Source organism: Quercus suber, unplaced genomic scaffold (genome assembly GCF_002906115.3).
Source record: "Quercus suber isolate HL8 unplaced genomic scaffold, Cork oak 2.0 scaffold_205, whole genome shotgun sequence".
Taxonomy (NCBI): Eukaryota; Viridiplantae; Streptophyta; class Magnoliopsida; order Fagales; family Fagaceae; genus Quercus; species Quercus suber.
Window position 1 is genome coordinate 187,384 of NW_027069663.1, and position 19,140 is coordinate 206,523.

The 19,140-nt window shown below is 33.8% G+C and overlaps 3 protein-coding genes across 3 annotated transcripts; 2 read left to right on the forward strand and 1 right to left on the reverse strand.

Moving 5' to 3' along the window:
• The first annotated feature begins 767 nt into the window (after positions 1-767).
• Positions 768-4,470, forward strand: LOC111988642 (GDSL esterase/lipase At5g22810). The gene is made up of 5 exons (XM_024020425.2): positions 768-1,090; positions 1,192-1,322; positions 1,796-2,029; positions 2,944-3,199; positions 4,039-4,470. Exons 1-5 carry the CDS (start codon positions 850-852, stop codon positions 4,230-4,232), a joined length of 1,056 nt encoding a protein of 351 aa, XP_023876193.2. The 5' UTR covers positions 768-849; the 3' UTR covers positions 4,233-4,470.
• Positions 4,471-5,867: 1,397 nt separating this feature from the next.
• LOC111988639 (uncharacterized) lies at positions 5,868-7,314 on the forward strand. Its single transcript, XM_024020423.2, has 3 exons — positions 5,868-6,146; positions 6,271-6,444; positions 6,872-7,314. The coding sequence occupies exons 1-3, from the start codon at positions 6,027-6,029 to the stop codon at positions 6,968-6,970; spliced, it is 393 nt and encodes a 130-aa protein (XP_023876191.1). The 5' UTR covers positions 5,868-6,026; the 3' UTR covers positions 6,971-7,314.
• Positions 7,315-7,584: 270 nt separating this feature from the next.
• Positions 7,585-17,771, reverse strand: LOC111988638 (uncharacterized). The gene is made up of 11 exons (XM_024020422.2): positions 17,486-17,771; positions 16,658-17,032; positions 16,195-16,260; positions 15,897-16,036; positions 15,054-15,180; positions 13,715-13,866; positions 12,020-12,155; positions 11,605-11,689; positions 11,174-11,448; positions 10,890-11,025; positions 7,585-8,283 (listed from the first exon to the last, which is right to left on the reverse strand). The coding sequence occupies exons 1-11, from the start codon at positions 17,582-17,584 to the stop codon at positions 8,246-8,248; spliced, it is 1,629 nt and encodes a 542-aa protein (XP_023876190.1). The 5' UTR covers positions 17,585-17,771; the 3' UTR covers positions 7,585-8,245.
• Between the last annotated feature and the right edge of the window lie 1,369 nt (positions 17,772-19,140).

Consider the following 19,140-nt stretch of genomic DNA (forward strand, 5'->3'; position numbering starts at 1 on the left):
GACACATATCCTCTTGTAGTTTTTTAATTTGTAACACACATAATCCCATATCTTTTACGAAGTTCTGTTTCTTATACAAAGGATTGCAACCATTTCATATGTAGATAGGGAAGGATAATCTAGATTGGGCTCACTCAAAATTTAACCATTTATAAAAATAATAAACATAATGACACAACATTTTTTAATAATTGTTGAGGTGATTGTATGTTATCCGTGGACAATAAAAGTAAAGTCACTAGTGGTCTCAATGAAAGTGATACTGCTTTAATTACAATTTGTCACCTCAACAAGTTGTATAATATGTTATGTCTATAGCTTCTTCTTTTTTTTTTGGATGATCATGTCTATAGCATTATTGTTATAATAACAAATACTAAAATACTGCAAATTTTACTACATAAGTTTAAAATTAATCTCACTAATATCAAGAAAGTAATTCAAATATATATTTATTAAATTAACCAATCACATTTATTGTTACCGCAGTTTTTAAACCTTATCTTTGTATTTTCGCATTAAAAATTGGTCATGTTTATTGTGTGACCCTCCAATGGACGTTTTTTTGGCTTGGTGATTAGTCGTGTGTTTCACTATTCTAAGATTAAGAAGGTTCAAAATGGTGGTGAAGGAAGGAAAATAGATAGGGTACCTGTAACTCAAGACTGTTTATTTTTTGGAGAAACGTGTACCTGTAGCTCAGACTAGTTATTGAACTTCAAGCCTCCACTTCCATGCACTCCTTAAATACCCACTTCCCTAGTAATCCATGTTCAGAACCTCCTCTCTCTCTCTCTCTCTCTCTCTCTCTCTCAGCAAGAAAATCACTGCTGAGAACAGATTATAATAATGAGCCTCTTAAGTTCTTTCTTAGCTTCCTTTCTTTTTCTGGTCCTATTGCTCTTTGTGGCAAATGGGCAGCCTCTTGTTCCTGCATTGATCATATTTGGGGACTCTGTTGTTGATGTGGGTAACAACAACGACCTCGAGACCATTATAAAATCAAATTTTCTTCCTTATGGAAGAGACTTTGTGAAACACAAACCAACCGGAAGGTTCTGCAATGGAAAGCTTGCCTCGGACTTCACTGGTACATATGATTGATTCACAAAAAACTCTCACTCTCTTATGTCAATGTCTTTTACTTGTTTGCTAATGAAGTTTGCATTTTTGTTTTTTCTTCAATTACAGCTGAAAACTTAGGCTTCACTTCTTATCCACCAGCCTATCTTAGCAAAAGAGCCAAAGGAAAGAACCTCTTGGGTGGTGCCAACTTTGCCTCAGCTGCTTCTGGTTACTTTGATGCTACAGCCAAACTATATGTAAAGACACTAAAAGCAAAATAATGTTATAGACACAACATTTTTCGTTACAAATTTCACAATTGTTGAAGTGGTTGAGAGGTCAACTCTAGTGATGGAGTCCATGAGTGTCAATTGTGTCCACCACTTACTGTCAATCACTTCAGCAATTATAAATTTTGTTGTGAAAAAAATTGTGTTCCTAACATTACTAAAATCATAATATCTTCTCACTCTTATTCTTATAATGATAAAGCTAATAACATAACATTTGCACTTAAGCTAACAAATTGTGATCAATATACAACAAAAGTATTGTCAGTGATAGTTTTATTTGAAAGTGATGTTACACTAATCACAATTTATCCTATATTAATAAATTATGAAAAAAAGTTATAAAATTGGTTGTATCTATATTATTGCAGCATTATTGTTCATATATTATATGCACAATGACATGATATAATATGTTGTTGGGGATTTTGGTGGTGTAGAATGCGATCCCTTTAGAGCAGCAGCTGGAGCACTACAAGGAGTACAAGACTAAGTTGGTGGAAATTGCTGGGAGATCAAATGCGTCATCAATAATATCTGGTGCAATCCATCTTATTAGTGCTGGGAGCAGTGACTTTGTTCAGAACTATTACATTGATCCTCTTCTTTACAAGGCCTATACTCCTGATCAGTTCTCAGACATTCTCATTCAATCCTATACAGATTTTATTCAGGTCCCTCATATAAACCATCAATGGAGGTTACTTTAGCCATTCTCTAATGTATAAGATAGAAAGTAACTGTAGTGTACTTTGCCCCCCCAAAAAAAAAATCACAATATTTTTTCACTTGTTTTGATGGTAAGTCATTGACACCACTTTATCACACACTAATCACAAAAGTTTAAATCAATAATTGTGGTTTTGTATCACAATCACCCACTAATCACGGAAACACTCATATACTTTCCACATTGATAAGTCATAAGTGCCCCCAATAAATGTTCTTCCTACATGTTCTAGTCAGTTAGTTCAACAGTGAGACTAGTCATTATTTTAGACTCACCAGAAATTTGTTGAATCTTTTCACTTTTAATGTGCATATTTTTCACAAATTGGATTGAAACTAGATTCCAGTTAGCTCAACTGATAAAGTTTTTTGTTGTCAAATAAGAGATTTGTAATTCAAACACAGCCTATACCAAAAACCAACTAGTATCTTAATTTGAAGATAAGAGCAATTATTGTAGAGTGCACACTATAGATTTAAATTATACAAGTCCAAATCTTCCGTCTCACTTTTTCTGCTCCACTCTATACTGCACCAATAAATACTTGTCACGTGTTCACCTAATTAATTAAATACTACTATTAATTAATAACTGTAGTATTTAATACTACTATTATCAATACTACAGTTATTAAAGTATTTATTGGTGAAGTATAAAGTAGAACAGGAAAAGTGGGACAGAAGATTTGGACTCAAATTACACCCTATTTATCCCCCCACTCCAAAAAAAAAAAAAAAAAAAAAAATGAGATGTTTTTATGTTCTGTGACATAATTTGTGTTTATATGAATGATTGTGAGCTATATGCAACTTAAAGAAAAAGTCCAATTTCATATTGCTAAACAACATTTTGTGACAGAACCTATATGATTTGGGAGCTAGGAAAATTGGAGTGACAACGCTGCCACCAATTGGATGCCTGCCAGCAGCCATCACAATATTTGGGTCGGATAGCAACGAGTGTGTGGCTAGGTTAAACCATGATGCAGTTTCCTTCAATACAAAGCTCAATGCCACATCTCTGAGGTTGCAAAAAAAGCTTTCTGGCCTCAATTTGGTTGTCTTTGACATCTACCAAACTCTCTTCGATCTTGTCACTAAACCTACAGACAATGGTACGGGGATTACTCCTTTGAATCTTGGGTTTGTGTGCAACATCTCAAGCCCAACTCCTTAAACACTATCATTTTGTTTAAAACTTATTAGTTACTTTTTTTTTTTGAGAAACAAAACTTATTAGTTACTGATTAATAACATTAGTCTAATTAATCATAATAGTGTTAGAAATTAGAGAAATTATTCATTCATTTTTTCTCTAATTGGTTCAAAAATAGACAAAATACTTGTTTGGTAAAGCAGTTTCAAATTACACTTTTCAAAGTATAACTTTTCTAAACTAAAATATTTATTTATATATTTTAAAGTATAGCTTTTCATAAAGGAAAAAAATTTGGAAAAAAATTTAGTTCCAAATTAATAAATAATTAAATAAATAACTCCAAATTTGTTTAAAACTAAACTTTGTCCTTTTCAAATAACCCCAATTTCAAAGAACAGACTAAAAAATCATTAAGCTCAGGTTAAACCCTAAGCGTTAAACAGGTTTTTACATGGGCTAGTTCTGCCAATAAGGTCAGACCATTTTGGGCCACTCAAACCCAATAGGGCATGACGGGTTTGACCCAGGGAAAGCCCAAATCAACCTAATCACGTATCTCTCTTCTTCTTTTTTTTTCTTTTTTCTTTTTTAATTTTAAAAAAAATTTCAGAATAAATTTTTTATTAAACAATTTTGCTCAGTCACCCATATTAAAAAAAATAAAAATAAATTTTAAAAAAATCCTACAAATTTGAGCATGGCCCAGCTCAGTGTGAGCCTCTATTAAGAGAACAAACTCATTGTCATTGGACATTGACATTAATTGACTAATTACTATAATCTGTGTGATTACAGGGTTTTTTGAGGCAAGAAGGGGTTGCTGTGGAACAGGGTTGATAGAAACATCAATACTATGCAATCCAAAATCAGTTGGCACATGTGCCAATGCATCGGAGTATGTATTCTGGGACGGTTTCCATCCATCAGAGGCTGCAAACAAAATTTTAGCCGATAATTTGCTCATAAATGGCATCTCCCTCATCGGCTAGTCAAACACTTGCATCTACATCAACATTATTCTGCTTTAGTCTTTGATTGATGTTGTTTCAAGTTTAGTTATTAGTGTTTCTCTTGTTTTGTCATTTGTGGTTCTACTTGGGTGAAAGTAAAAAAACAGCAGGATTTGTGAGTTGTATATTCAGATTTCTATATAAGTTAATTGCTTTTGTATGTTCTGACAAGAAATAAAATAAACACTACAACTGTCTTATCTTTTACTACCTTAAATTTGTGTCACAAATATACTTGTTAAAATTATTGTTGGGTAATTGAGAGAAGAGAGAGAAAGTGGAATATATAATTAACATGGTTCGACTTGATAGTCTAACTGTCTAAGTCCCAACAAAAATCCTGCAATTACTATGTCTTTGTGCTATTAAGATCTTTTATGTTACAATGATCCAATATAGGGTATATACACTAGCTAGTCATAGGCTAATTATATATTAATCCTACGTTGTTTAGTATTTAAGAGGTAAGTAGTAGGCCTCCTTTGTCTTTGGCCTCCAACAAAATGTCTCATAAATGAGTAAATGACTTACTTAGATGGACGAATGAACTCGATCTAAGTTTTAATTTGTTGAACTTGAACCATAACATGATCGAGCCTTTTGGTGTGATTAGGAAGGCTTTGCACATTACTTTGATTGGGATAGCATGCAAATGAATCAATGGATTATATGTCTCCAAATGGTTAAAGAGATCTTTGGTGTCATTGAAACTTTAACATTTCTAGCTGTTTGAACTTTGATGACAATGGATAGTCCATCATGTTAGGGATGATGGGCGAATCAATTCTTTAACCTAAGTCATTGCGGCAAAATTTCAAGATGGTTAGATATTAATAACTATCTCATCCATAACTGAACTATTTTAAATTTCAAGCCTTTTATTTTAAAAATTAAAAATAAAACATGAATTTTTAGATTAGATGGTAAATAACATTTGATCAACACAATATTTGGTATGCATATTAAGAGGATTGAAAACATATAATCTAAAAAGTTGTAGTGAAAAAATGAAGCTTGTCACGCAAGTTTTTCAATGACCCTTAACTTACGTGAATCCAAGATCATTTGACCAAAATGTCAAACTTTCTAGACTTTTTTTTTTTTTTTTTTTTTTTTTTTTTTTTTTTTTTTTTTGAAGATGGAGTTTTATCGCTTCCATATTTTTGCTATATCTTGTTTGATTTACATTTGATCTGTACATAACCAATTGTTTTGAAAGAAATAAAATCATCCATAGGTCTATCTAACATTTTCTTTGATAAGATAATCTAATTTATTAGTCAAACTTAGTCAAATCTTGCATTATATGAGAAAGCCTTAAGATTTCACTTAAGTTGGCCAATTTTTATAGAATCAAAGCAAGTGGCCTTAGTTCGTGTATCCAAACCCCCTCTTTTGATCTCCCTTATTTTCTTAAGTAATGTTAACAAAACCTATAATGATCTGAGTAACATTACTTTCACCTAAGTTTATTACGAATTTACAATCAATAGTTAGAGTAATATTATAAAGTACATATATTGTCATATGATTAAAATCGTATTTTTAAAACATAATTTTAAAATAAAGTATGTATGAATAGTGAGCTTATAATTACATTTTTAGCAATAATCGTTCAAAATTGTGTGAAAAATATTGTGAGAGGCATTTTCTCTCCCAAATTTTTCATCCTTCCCTTTTCACGGCACCCAACCAGAGTAATAGGCTAATTCCCTCCTTTTTTCCTAAATGCGAAAGAAAACGTGAGAGAGAGACAGAGAGAAAGAAAGAGGGATGGACTTCGGGCTAGCAGCGCTGAAGCTGGTGTGCGCTCAGCTGAGGGAGGCCAAGGAAACACAGTCGCAAAACTCCTTCACTCTTGGCGGCATTCTCTTCCAACGCGCCTGGTTACAGGTCTTCCATTCTACTCTTCCTAATATTATTTTTCTAATCACACCATACCCCCCAACACAACACATCACAACCAAAACAAATCAAACTAAATCTTCTGTTGTTGTCTTGTGTGGTCACTGGTCAGGGCGTTCTGGTCTCCACCTCCGACGCGGGAGCCCCCTTGCTTCTCGACGACGGCACCGGCGTTATCCACCTCTCCCTCTCCGGCGACTTCCGTCTCCGCCCTTGGAAGACAGGGATGTACGTAATGGTGGTTGGAGGTTACATTGCGAGTTCGGGTGAGCCCCCCATGATTAAGGTACAAAACAAAACAAAACCCCTCACTGTTCTTTTATATGTCAGATAGACATTGATGAGTACTGTTGAACCTTAGATTACAAGTAAGAATCTTGAACCCTTAGAAATTGTTTCCTTGTATCCACAAAATTTAGGAGAAATGCGATTTTTTAAGGTAGATGTTTATTGATGGTAGAAATCGAGCCTCACGGCAATGACATGTTGCCACTAGGAATTAATGCTTACCAATCATCTCTCTATAAAAACTCCACAAAAATAAAACTATTCTGAATAATAATAATAATAATAATAATAAAAGCTCTGTTTCTTTTATTTTGGGACAATTTTTGTTTTAACTATTGCAAACATTTGGGCATTGCATACACGGTTGATATGGAATTGTAGTATTTCGGGGTCACCTGAAAGTCTCTGTTGTGTCCTAATATCAGGTTCACAAGATTGTTGATCTTTCAGCGTTCCCGGATCGAGAGGCAACGTGGTATCTTGAAGTTATTGAGGCATACAAACTGTTCTATGGTCCCAATTGAAGAACTTGCATGTTTCTGTTCAGATCATATAGTGGAGAGATAGTGAACTTAGTAACCCCATATGCAGATTGTAGCCCTATGATGCTGATTGAAATTGCCACAGAAGTCCCTTCATGGTTTCCCTCTTTGGCAAATTGTTACTTAGCAGTTAGCACCATTGATTTACAAATTTTAAACTTCTAATGACATTGATTTTGTGTTCTTTTCACCAATTCCTTGAAAAGTATAATGACATAGATATTTGAACTTGGGTGATGGAGTCCTGTAATTATTTCTCCCCTTTAGTAAATTGTACTGGTAATGTGATTTTGCAAATTTTATAGACGGTTAATGACATTCTTTCATGCTTGTTAGCCTCTGTTCTTTTTTGCATGGAAGTTGAACATGAAGAATCGAAACTCTAGTTTGAAGAGTTCAAAAGAATTGAAACCCAAATGTGCATTTTATTTTTTCTTCTATTCTCATATCTGCAGCTTAACAAACAGCTGCCTCTATTCATATCCGGTCATAACTTTTTGTTTTCTGCGCTATATTTCAACACTTGGTGATCCAAATTCAGCCAGCCTCTCAAAATTTATAGCCTCTTTTAACCAGTTCACACTAAGTCGCCTAAATGAAACAATTCAAACATTGAAAACTTAATGCTCACTCTTTTTACAATGTTCTGTCCTAACAAAATGTTTTGTGGTTGCCAACTAATGTGTGCCATGAATTAGAGAGTTGTATCATGCTACAACAAAGCTTAAATTATCTGTGTTTTGATACAAGGAGAAAGGCTAGAAGGGCAGCACATTATCAACCATCACAAGCCATCCCTGCCGTAATATTGATTCATGTTTCAACTAGGCTTAAGTAACTCTGATTTGATTCAAGCAGAAGTACTAGAAGGGCAGCACTTATCCAACCACCGCAACCCATCCGCCCCAAGCCCTTTCTTTTGCCAGTGAAGTGCATTAAGCAAGCAAATGTTTCTGATGACATGCCTTTATCTACATGCAATTTCCCCAAGGTCACATCAAAGATCCACTTGATTTCTACCAGAAAATCTACCTTGCTAAAGGGGGGCTGGAGCAATGTTAGCTGGCTGGGTTCATCAGATCATCGTTTTGATGTACAAGGCATAAATTGAATTTTTGCATTGTTGTAATGACAGCTGAAATTCCCACATTCCTTGCAGGATCCAGAATGGTGTTCCTCCTAGCAATATTCTGTGCAGGAGTCTGCTGTGATTGTATGGGACATACATCTCAAAAGTAGATCACAATTATGACACTTTCAAGAAAGATTATTCCCCAAAGCATGATGCAGAGAATCTGTAATAAAAGATTAAATATTAGCATTTGTGAATGAACATCATTCATAAATTTTTAGCTCTTTCCAAGCAAAAGTTCAATTAACATGTCGTATTCACACATGCAACAGCAAAAGGCAAACAATGCATTTTAGGGTCAATGCAGGATATTAGAAGCAGTTATTTCCATCTCAATTGGTAGGACTGGATATTAATGGAGTATTAACAAACACAACAGCAAGAACATTAAGAATAGTTCTAATAAACTAATAAATAGGGATCCAAGTCCATCATCATAATTCTCTCTCTCTCTCTCTCTCTCTCTCTCTCTCTCTCTAAAATACACCTACACATGTACACATTGGGTGTTGAACCAATCTTATTGACACTGCCATCAATTTATTGACTCATAATATGAAGATGGAACAAATCAGCTTTGGTACATTAAGATTCCCTCTTTACAATTCAGCTTCTAGATAAGATAGTTCCTTGCTCCAAACCAGGAAACAAAGAACCCTTAATTGAAGCATCTATTGGGCAGGGTCAGATTTCTCCATCCGATAACCGTTTATTCTTGTTATCAAAATACTCAAGACACAGTCAAGAACTGTGACTACATCATGCTTTAAGTCCATTACAGAATTGTAAGGAGAGAAGCTTTTCAAAAAATTTTGAGTTCATTGCTTTCCTCATGAACCAACATTGTGTTATTAGAGATACCCCTCTGGTGACAATTTCTATATATTTGTCAGTGAGACAGGTTTTGTCACTTGCTTTGTTTGACCTTCATTTTTAAGAGTTCCAATAAATAAAACATAAAAAGATAAGATGATATCTAAGAGCAAAATGGTGTGAAACTAGCTTTATACTGCTTTCACAGTCAAGAAGGAAAAAAAATGCAACACAAAAAACTAGCTTCATACTCTAAGGTGATATTGTTGTTGCCACCATCTTCTGCTTACTATTTTCTCATCATATCATAGAAAGCCTACAGCTTCTCGATGACTGTGACAGAGCTTAGAGCACCACTGACAACACATTCTCAGACCTACCACTCAAATAGACGACCATAATACTTGGATCAGGGCTGTAAATTGGCAGATCTCTTTTCAGATCAGTTTCTCAGAATTTTTAGCAAGCAAGGCCTGAGGTAATTAGCTATGGGGCCTGAGATTTAAGATTAAGCCCTAATATGTCAGAATCAAAAGAAGTAGAAGAAATCAAGAAATTGCTTAATCATTTTCTTTCTAAACTACCTAAGCTCTCTGTTAATCAACCATAAAAGCCCAAAATTGGTTAACCACATAGTTGCTTGCGAACCAAGTCTCTATTTTCTATAATACTATTCAGAAGAGAATTCTCTATTCAATTTTCCAAATATGTCCCTGTTAAATTACCGATTGTCTCAAAAGCTTAATCTATTGGGATATGGTAAATTTAATCATTTAAACACATACTTTTAACACTCCCCCTCTCGTGTGGGCCGAAACTATCTTTTTAATAAGTGAGGCCCAACACATGGAATTTTAAATGGGAGATAGAGTGGAGGAGACAAGGATCGAACTTAAGACCTCTTACTAAAATACCATGTTAAATTACCAATTGTCCCAAAAGTTTAAGTTATTAGGATATGGTAAATTTAATCATTTAACCACATACTTCTAACAGTCTCTATTAAATAATTGTCATACCTAGTGCACAAAGCTCTCGCTTTTGCAGGATCTGGGAGAGGTGATTGGTAGGCCATCTTACCTCCAATTTTTTTTTTTTTTTGAGAGGTTGATTCCTAGACTCAAACCTGCAACAAGTTGCTATGGGCGGAAGGCACTTGCCATCGCACCAAATGAGAGACCAAAGTCCTTAGAATAATGCAATGCATCAAGAGGTGATTGATCAACTCCCCAGTCACTTTGCACATACAACACCAATAAACAATGATGATCTTGCACAAAGATTACCCACTGTTAGAACTTTGCCATGAACCACTGTCCAAGCAAAAAGGCTACTTCTTTGGAACCTTGGTCTTCGAAATTGGTTGCCATAAAAAAGAACCTGATAATAAGATTTCACACCAAACTTCTGTTTCTTAGATAATAAATAACCCATCCTATCTAAACCTCTCCCAAAGATGTTAACCATATAAAGGAAATAAATTTGACGTTAACCATAATAAATTTGACCCCTTGATCATTCCCCTTCCCACATTTTGTTTCTGTTTTATTTTAATCTTATTACTGAGTGAAATAACATTACCCACTATCACATAGAAAATGGGCTTGATTCCCAAAGCTTGCTAACTTCTAATTCATTCTTCAAATGACATTGACGAGGACCAGACACTGCTTTGGATCTCTCTCCCTATCACCCTTTGTCTATGGGTGCCATGCCCCCTTGTGTTCATAGTATCTTCAACTTCTAACTAAAATTACATGAATTTAGTGATGTTACATACTGAATAAATAAAAAAGAAATATGCTGTCAAACAACATAATTAACAAGCAAAAACTTTGTTCAAGCTTTACGATTGGCTAAAACAAATCAGTAGTGAATGAAATACAAGCTGTTTATACTATTTGAAGCATTGCAGCAAATAAGATTGACAAATGAAGATAGAGAAACACAGCTTACTCAGATATTTATGACAGCAATCCAACAATCTATTGATATTGTCATTATCTGCAAGAAGTTTTCCCTTCATATTATTCTCTACAGCAGAATCCTTTGAAGCAGTCCATTGATTTAAAATACTGATTATCCTTCTAACCTGTCACATAGGTCAAGGGAAACAAAAATATTGCAAGACACCACAGTTGAGATAAATAAATAAACCAAATGAGCCAAAAGGTACATAACGTTTCTAAATCCAAATATATGTCATTGTCACTGAAAAAAACCAATGCAAAACAGGATACAGCTGTAGTTCTAGCATTTGATTTTGTGCAAGAGGTGGTCAAGCCCTCGTGTCCTTTGCTTAAGTCATCTGATTGGTAGTCGAGAAGCTCATCTTCAATCAGATCAGATTTGCCTACAAGAACTGAAACATATTGAAATAAACTTGATCTATTCATCTCATTTTCCTGAACTTGAACCAGTATCCTTGCAATAATGCTCCAGAGTGCACTCCGTGCTTCTAAATCATCCGAGGCAAAAGGAAACACATCAAGCAGCCCCTGTAAGAATGGAAAATCTGGATGGAACTAAAGTGTCACTTCCAATTATAATAGAAGTTAGAAAAATTACACAAAAGGTGATGACATTATGGGAAAAAAAAAAATTCATTACAGATAACAAACATTTTTTTTTTTGTTGATAGATTAACAGATAACAAACATAAATAAATTACCCTCTGATAGCTCCGAAGCTACATCAGTTACTTCAGAAAGAATATTTGCAATTAGTACTGCAGCAGTAACACAAGAGTTGGCAACCTACAAAAGAAGTATAAATCAACTCAAAGGGCCCTTCAAAAAAAAAAAATCGCTAATTCTACTTACTGATTTACAATTTTCATGTTTTAAGTTTTTTTCAAGAAAAATCAGTATTAATTGGCAGTCACTTCAATTTATATAATGCATGTTATAGTAGCCATTTAGTTTTCTACTTTAGTATTAATAACAGAAATTTCCAAAGTTTAAAAGAACTGATTGATAATTTAAATATTTGCAACCAACTATCAAAAAATTAACTGGAAAGAATGAAAAGAGACAGCACCACCAATAATTTCATATATCTGGGTACGCTACAAGCCTACAATGTACCTCAACTTTGTCAGGGAGTTTGACCATGTCACAAGCTAGTTTGAAAAGTTCCTTATTTGAACAGATTTCTTGAGAATGACCATCTAAAGCAGAAAGAGCTTCAATTGCACGGAAAACCACATCAAGAATTGAGTACCTAAAATTGTATGAAAGTGAAGATCAAACACAAGAACAAAAATAACTTTTGGAAAACAATAGAATACTTGCAGCAAGTCATCTGCATGATTTATCTCACTAAAGCATCAGAGGCAATATAAACCACTTATAGCCATAAATTTCAGAGAGTAGCAGCTATAATTTACAGCTGTCTTGGGTTATAAAATCACATAAGACATTAGAATCTCCTTGATGAAAGTTAAACATCTTTGTTTACTATCGCAAAACCATACAATAAACAATGATGAAAGCATCAAAATACTAACTGGCCCACATTCCAGCCACTAGACCAAACGACTTAACCCTTTTAAATTAGATAATTATACAACATTCAGTTACAAATTACAAGTAAATATTCTGAGATTTTAATGCATTACACAATATCTACCGCACTAGAAGTACCAAACGCCTATGTATTAAGGTTCTAGGTCATTAATTGTTGAGCATGTGCCAGAAATTCAATGGCCAGAACCAAGTCATTTAACATGAGCCCCATTGATGTTTATTGACTAATGTGCCATCATGGCATATTCAAATTATTAACAACAATGGCCAACTTAGGTAAATTACTTGATTATATATATGGTATTAGAAGTTAGTAATTGGACAACCACACTTTTTTTTTTTCTTTTTTTAAAAGAGATTTATTTTTGACAAAAACACCAAATTTACCAACACTAGTTCAGATATGTGCCCTTACAAGTTATGGATCTCCAGATCCACAGCTATATTCCTTTAAGGAATAAACAATGACAAGGAAAACTATAAAGATACATTCAACTTGCTTTGACTCATAAGTTACAGCCAATGCACAACTCTTAAATCATGTTACTAAATTTATTACTTTTTTTTTTTTTTATATATATATAAGTAACGTAAGAAATTTTATTAGAAAAACCAACTACGTATATTGGAAGTGTACTATAGTGGCAGATATCAAGAACCCAAATTACAACGATCAATAAGATCGGGGGGAGAAAAACAAGAATGAAAAGGCAAAACTATACTCCAATCAAGGAGAGTACAGAAAAAGAAAGACTTAATGTCAAGAATAGACCGTTTACAATCCTCAAAGTATCTAGCATTCCACTCCTACCATAAGCACCAAAACAAACAATGCGGCACAAACCTCCATAAATCTATATTTCAATGTCTACCAAACTTGCCCTACCAAGAAGCCAATAACTCACTAACTTTATATGTTATAACCCAATGTATACCAAACAAACAAAAAACCAAACCACAACTCATATGCTATAGGACAATGAAGAAGAAGGTGATCCACCAATTTCCCACACCTTTTACACATTAAGCATCACTCTAGCACTGAAATATGCCTCTTCCAAAGATTACTACCATTTGGTACACCCGATTCATGTAGCACATGATTGTTACTTTGTTTTACCAGTGTAGTATATAATGCGTAATAGCTAAACAAGATAGTAAATCATAAATGTTCCATTTTATAGCATTTATGAAGTGAATTAGTCTACCAAATTCATATTGGATCACCTAATTGAAAACAGAGTGAAACCGTACCTTTCAGGTATTCTTTCACTCATTAATTTGCTCATCTCAAAAGTCAAGAGATTAACCAATAAACTTGGTAAACCTAGCTTCATCAAAGGTGGAAGAAGAACATGCAAAACTTCTGGCTGACTTTCGATGACGGCTAATAATAGTCCAACACTCTGTTCAGAAAGGGAAGCCTCTTCAGCAAACGAAAAGTAAGTTTAAGATTTCTAGATGAAGTATTTTCAACTCAGTAATAAAGCATTTACTTACTGTATACTTAAGCAATATTTATCTCTCTAAAGCATTAATTCCAGAAGCATTGAAAAGGGAATATTTAAAGTCTATATGAGGTCGCAAATTATAGTTTTATAATTTAACCCAAAACAAATAAAACTAGAAGAGCTAGCTTTTTCTAATCATTCCCAGAAGCTGAATTCGAATGTTAATTAAATTCTCTGTTGTAATTTACAAGTAATATTGTTTTAATCATCTCTAATTGGACATCATATGGAGTGAAATGCTTATAACACCAAAGATCAAAGTCTTTTTGACAATCTTATAAAAAGCTCACAAACTATAATAGACACAAGAATTCAAGAATTTCCTTTTTTTCTTAAGTACAAGAATTCAAGAACTTTAAAAATAATAAAATCACAGAATATGATAAACCCTGATTGTATACTACCAAAAACATTTTCAAAAACAAGGAGGTTTTAACTGCTTATTGAGTTCGAATACAACAATAACTGGTGAATAAAAATACCAAGAAAACACTTTAGGCCAAGAAGACTACAATAAATTTAACACTTTCTAAAAGGTAAAAGTATCTCTTTTAAGAAAAACTTTTACTAAAGATTTTCCAACATTTCTAAAGTTTATTTCACTGCAATCAAAGCTTAGTTGTGTTGAACAATGTTGAGTATTAAATTCCTTTTGTCAACAATCCATTGAATAAGCCAGCCCTCTTGCCAAGTTAGTAGACTTCCATTATATAAGCTCTTTTAAAAAGATTATCTTTCTCTCTTTTTTTTTTTTCTTTTTTTTTTTAAATCATGTCAAATCATTTAAATAGTTATTATAACCAAAATCTTCCTAAAACTAAAAAATTTCTTCATTTCTAAAATTATTCAACCAATTAGCCCTCTTTGGAAGCATGAAGCCCCAATCCCTAAAATGAGTTTGATAAAGGATCTATCAACTCCATAGTCGGTTTAATATCCTTATCGCTGCAACTGCAACTCAATGTTATTCACTTTCTCTAAGATTGGTACTCACAACCACAAAATATCACCACAAGCACCAATCAAAATGAGAGCTGATCATTAAAAATTAAAGGCATTTCCTTGAGCTGAAAGCTTGTTACCTTTTCAATAAGCTGGAGATTAAGGGTATTTTCCACAATCCATAAAATATGGTATATAACATGTTCAGACTGCAATGCTTCAGCCCATGTAATGCATTCACTACTTTGAATACCCAAAGTGAACAACCTGCATCAAAATATTAACCACAGGAGAAGTATGAAACAAACAGAATATTTTACATGCAGATCTGTATAAGACACTGCACTACAATATTACAAGGTATGATTAATAACTTGAGCATCATCACTAAATTCACAATATGGAAAGAAGTATAGCGTGTGTAGTTGGACATATGAAACTCTCTATGACATGAGTGATGCAACAAGCAAGAAGAGAGTCAAACATAGACACTTTACACGGGGGAGGATGAGAAAGAAAAAATATTTCAAGAAAATGAGTATTTCCTTTCAACAAATAAAATAAATGAATATTTAAATTCTATTTTTATTTGTAATTACGAATGCACCCAATTGATTTTGAACCCCACCACCTTGCACTTCATAAGGGGAGAAGGTTCCATTTGAGCTAGAGCTAATTGCCTTCACAAACCCCAACCCCCCAATTTGCAATTTTTTTTCCAGAAGAAACAATGAACACCAAGAAAATGAAAATCAAAGAGCACAATAATTTTCAAGAGAGGCATAATGACTATCATGCACCCGGGCTACAAGTTTAAACTTGATAGGGTAGAAAGCAAGGATAATTATTACTTCATATCACAATGAAATAAAACATTCTGGCACAAAATATATAAGTTGATACCAAATATGATATCAAATCCAAAATCTGAAAAATTAAAATAAAATAACTACAGGAATCACAAGTGGCTAAAAATATATTACCGGCAAGCTTCACAAAGGCACTGAGAATCTTCTAAGAATAGTTGATCCACAACTATCTCAATCAATCCATTTGTAGAAACTATATGCTTCAACAGAGCTTCATGGCAGGCAAGGTTTCCAATAATTCCAAGGCTAATTTCCTGAAGCACGAAACTGAATCATTTTCACATGAAAGAATTCTTCAAAACTTCTAGGTTCCCAGTTCATCCATATGCAAAAAGCAAGTTAAAAGAGAGAAGGAACAAACATTACTTTATCATGCAAAAAGGATGATGCAACAAGCTGAAATTTGGCTTACCTTAACACGCACAGATTGGGAAACCATAAGGTTTGCTGAAAGTACTTCAAGTATAAGGTTTTGTACCTGCAAACATATGATAATTAAATTGTGATACAAAAGAATTTATAGTTACATCTCTAGCATAACAAATTAAATTACTGCTCAAAAGCCTTCTTCAGTGAAAATTAATAATTTTTGGGGTGCTTGCAGAAAGAAGGGCAGTGGGACATGAGAAACCTACTTCAATATGATTAATCACATGTGCTCGTGAAATTGTTAATGAACGTAATCATCTTACACAGTCCCAAGCAGGATCAAGACATTAACAGGGTTACATTCAAACTAGATAGGCAATGGTTTATTTGAGTTATAGTAGCATCGTCATGTCAAGGATGAAGGTTAGTTACTTGACTCTGAATCAAAATCAAAATAAACGACAAGAAACATCAAGATTAAACAGTAGAAGGGGAAACTTGATTACCATGAGTTCTGCATTAGCTTTACTTGCAGCAAGATCCCACAAAATGCAACCACACTCTTCCCAAGCCTCTTCTCCTGCTGAAACACTAGGCCGATCAAATCTATGGCACGACTCCTCATCCTCTCCTTCTAGTTGAGCATGTTTACCACAGTCCTCAACAATGTCCATGCCCTCAGATTTATGGTCTGACAAGTTCAAAACTTCTTGTCCAGATACAGAAGCCACACTTCCTTCCACATGATCAGTATTTGCTACTTGACCAATGCACGCATCAAAACCATGACTATTGCCGTTATTACTGGCATCATTTGGTAGAAGCTTCCGTATCAGAGAGATTATATAACTAGGATCAACCGTAGTTGAGATGTCAAATAACTGCATAATATAATGGGAAGGAAAAATAAACATCATGTTTCAACATTAGAAATTAACTGATTTATTAACAAACATGTATGTAACACATGTATGAAGTGTAGGCGAAATCTGAACCCGAGTCCCTTTGTATCAAGAGACTTTAATAGTTGAGCTAATTATAACCTACAAATCATGTTGAATTAGAACCAGTAAATATACCTAAGGTGTAAATAAATGAACATATATTTAACAAGTACTTTATATCAAGTAAAGCTCAATTCTAAGCCTCACAAGAAAATGTAAACCACAAACTAAAAATCTATCAAATAGTGTGATGAATCAAGCAATGAAATCCTATTTATCTAGTTTTATTTGAGTATGAGTTTTCCATGTATATATATGGTAAAGCAGTACAAAACTAAGCTAATAAGAAAGCAACTGAAAAAAGAGGCATTGATGGAATGTAATAGTAACCTCGTCAGGCGGAGCATAAGGGTGATGTGCCGGTGCATCAACCTCTTCTTCGACTTCTTCAACTTCTTCTGAATGGGCTGGTTCTGAGTCCACCGACATAGTATATCTTCGATTAAGCTGAATAACAAGTTAGCCTTACCCACCAACTATTGTATTTTCAAAATTTCTGGAGGCTCTTCCTCTACTTTCTCAAATTCCAGGTTGGGGGGAAAACAAAACGAGACCAGTTCACGAAAAGCTGAAAGAAAACAACATTTTTTTTTTCCCGGACTTTACATGTATATATATTTCCCCTGAAATAATTACGGTATAAAATTATTTTTATTGTTTTATTTTTTAATTGTAGGTAAAAATAAGCTGCGTTTTTATTTTTTATTTATTTATATTAAAAAACACAAGAGGGATAGGTGGTTTAAAGCGTATGAATTTATCAAAGTAACTCATTTAACCTAGACTAGCTTTTTAATTGGTCTAGGAAATAGGTGGGAAAAACACTAGTTTAACAAATGAAATTTAACATCATTATGTTTGATACAATGTATTTAAAGGGAGGGGAATAGGCATACTTTTGAAGATGTGGAGAGCTTGAGGGAGTAGCTAATTGCATCATTTACATGGACTTTATTTTATTGGTCTTGAGCTTGAAAACCCACACACTAGAGGGGGGACAAGGAGAGGCCATGCCCCCCTAGGTTTTGAAAAACCCCTTCCTCACAATTTCTATGAAATATATATATATATATACACACACACTAACTTTTACACATTGGCCCCCTAAGAAAATAGTTTAGCTTCGCCACTAAACTCACATTTAGTGATTTTCTTTTAATGCTTATAGATTCCCTTCATTCATGTACATAGTTTTGACTATTTACTATACTTTCTTGGTTATCTCATGTTCTTTTACATGCAGTAGTCTTCTTTTAATAAATTTTTTCTTACCTATCCTACATATATATATATATATATTAAGGTTGTTGTCAATGCCAAAGCCATTTCTATATATGTCATGAGTTGCCTATGTGAAAATTTTAACTCAATGATAAGTAGTCTCGGGTTGGACAAACAAGAAATGAGAGAAGGCTTCAATAGCTAAGTGGAAAGATGGTTTATATGCAAAAGTTACAAGGGCATGGGATTCAGGGATTTTTTTGCAAATTAATAGCATTTTGCTACAATTTCGTTAATTAGCATGTTTTCGAAACTATGTAGAAAACTAGCATTTCAAGTCTTTAAGACTCAAGTTCAATGAAGAAACTCAAGTCTCAAAGACTCGAGTTCCATGAGGTGGTAAAGTTGATGTGGAAAAAAATTCACTTGAAACTCGAGCCTCTTCCTCAAAAGAAAACTAAAATAAGAAATATCAAAAAAAAAAAACTGGTCCTCTTCAGATTTAACGGTTGGGATGGGGGACCAAGAAAGCTGAAGTAGGAAGCATGTATTATCACTTGTCATCTATAAAAAGATAAAAGTAAATCATTTCATTTGGCTAGCTATTGATTTGTTGTTGCTCTGCCGAGTTTGTTTTGATGGGGCATCAAATTGGCGGGACACGTGAATGGGAGGCATGGCTTCTCTTCATTGTTGCTATGCTGAGTTTGTTTTAACGGGAGATCACCTTCTCTTTTTTTTTTCTTTTTTTTTTTTTTAAATTG

Excerpts from the sequence above, each read along its gene's own strand:
- LOC111988642 (XM_024020425.2), top strand. The coding sequence starts at position 850 with ATGAGCCTCTTAAGTTCTTTCTTAGCTTCCTTTCTTTTTCTGGTCCTA. Across the intron at positions 1,091-1,191 it reads GCTTGCCTCGGACTTCACTG|CTGAAAACTTAGGCTTCACT; the intron begins GTACATATGATT and ends CTTCAATTACAG. Across the intron at positions 3,200-4,038 it reads CACTAAACCTACAGACAATG|GGTTTTTTGAGGCAAGAAGG; the intron begins GTACGGGGATTA and ends GTGTGATTACAG.
- LOC111988639 (XM_024020423.2), top strand. The coding sequence starts at position 6,027 with ATGGACTTCGGGCTAGCAGCGCTGAAGCTGGTGTGCGCTCAGCTGAGG. Across the intron at positions 6,147-6,270 it reads TCCAACGCGCCTGGTTACAG|GGCGTTCTGGTCTCCACCTC; the intron begins GTCTTCCATTCT and ends GTCACTGGTCAG. Across the intron at positions 6,445-6,871 it reads GTGAGCCCCCCATGATTAAG|GTTCACAAGATTGTTGATCT; the intron begins GTACAAAACAAA and ends TCCTAATATCAG.
- LOC111988638 (XM_024020422.2), bottom strand. The coding sequence starts at position 17,584 with ATGTCGGTGGACTCAGAACCAGCCCATTCAGAAGAAGTTGAAGAAGTC. Across the intron at positions 12,156-13,714 it reads AGTGAAAGAATACCTGAAAG|GTACTCAATTCTTGATGTGG; the intron begins GTACGGTTTCAC and ends ATACAATTTTAG. Across the intron at positions 11,449-11,604 it reads AGCTTCGGAGCTATCAGAGG|ATTTTCCATTCTTACAGGGG; the intron begins GTAATTTATTTA and ends AGTTCCATCCAG.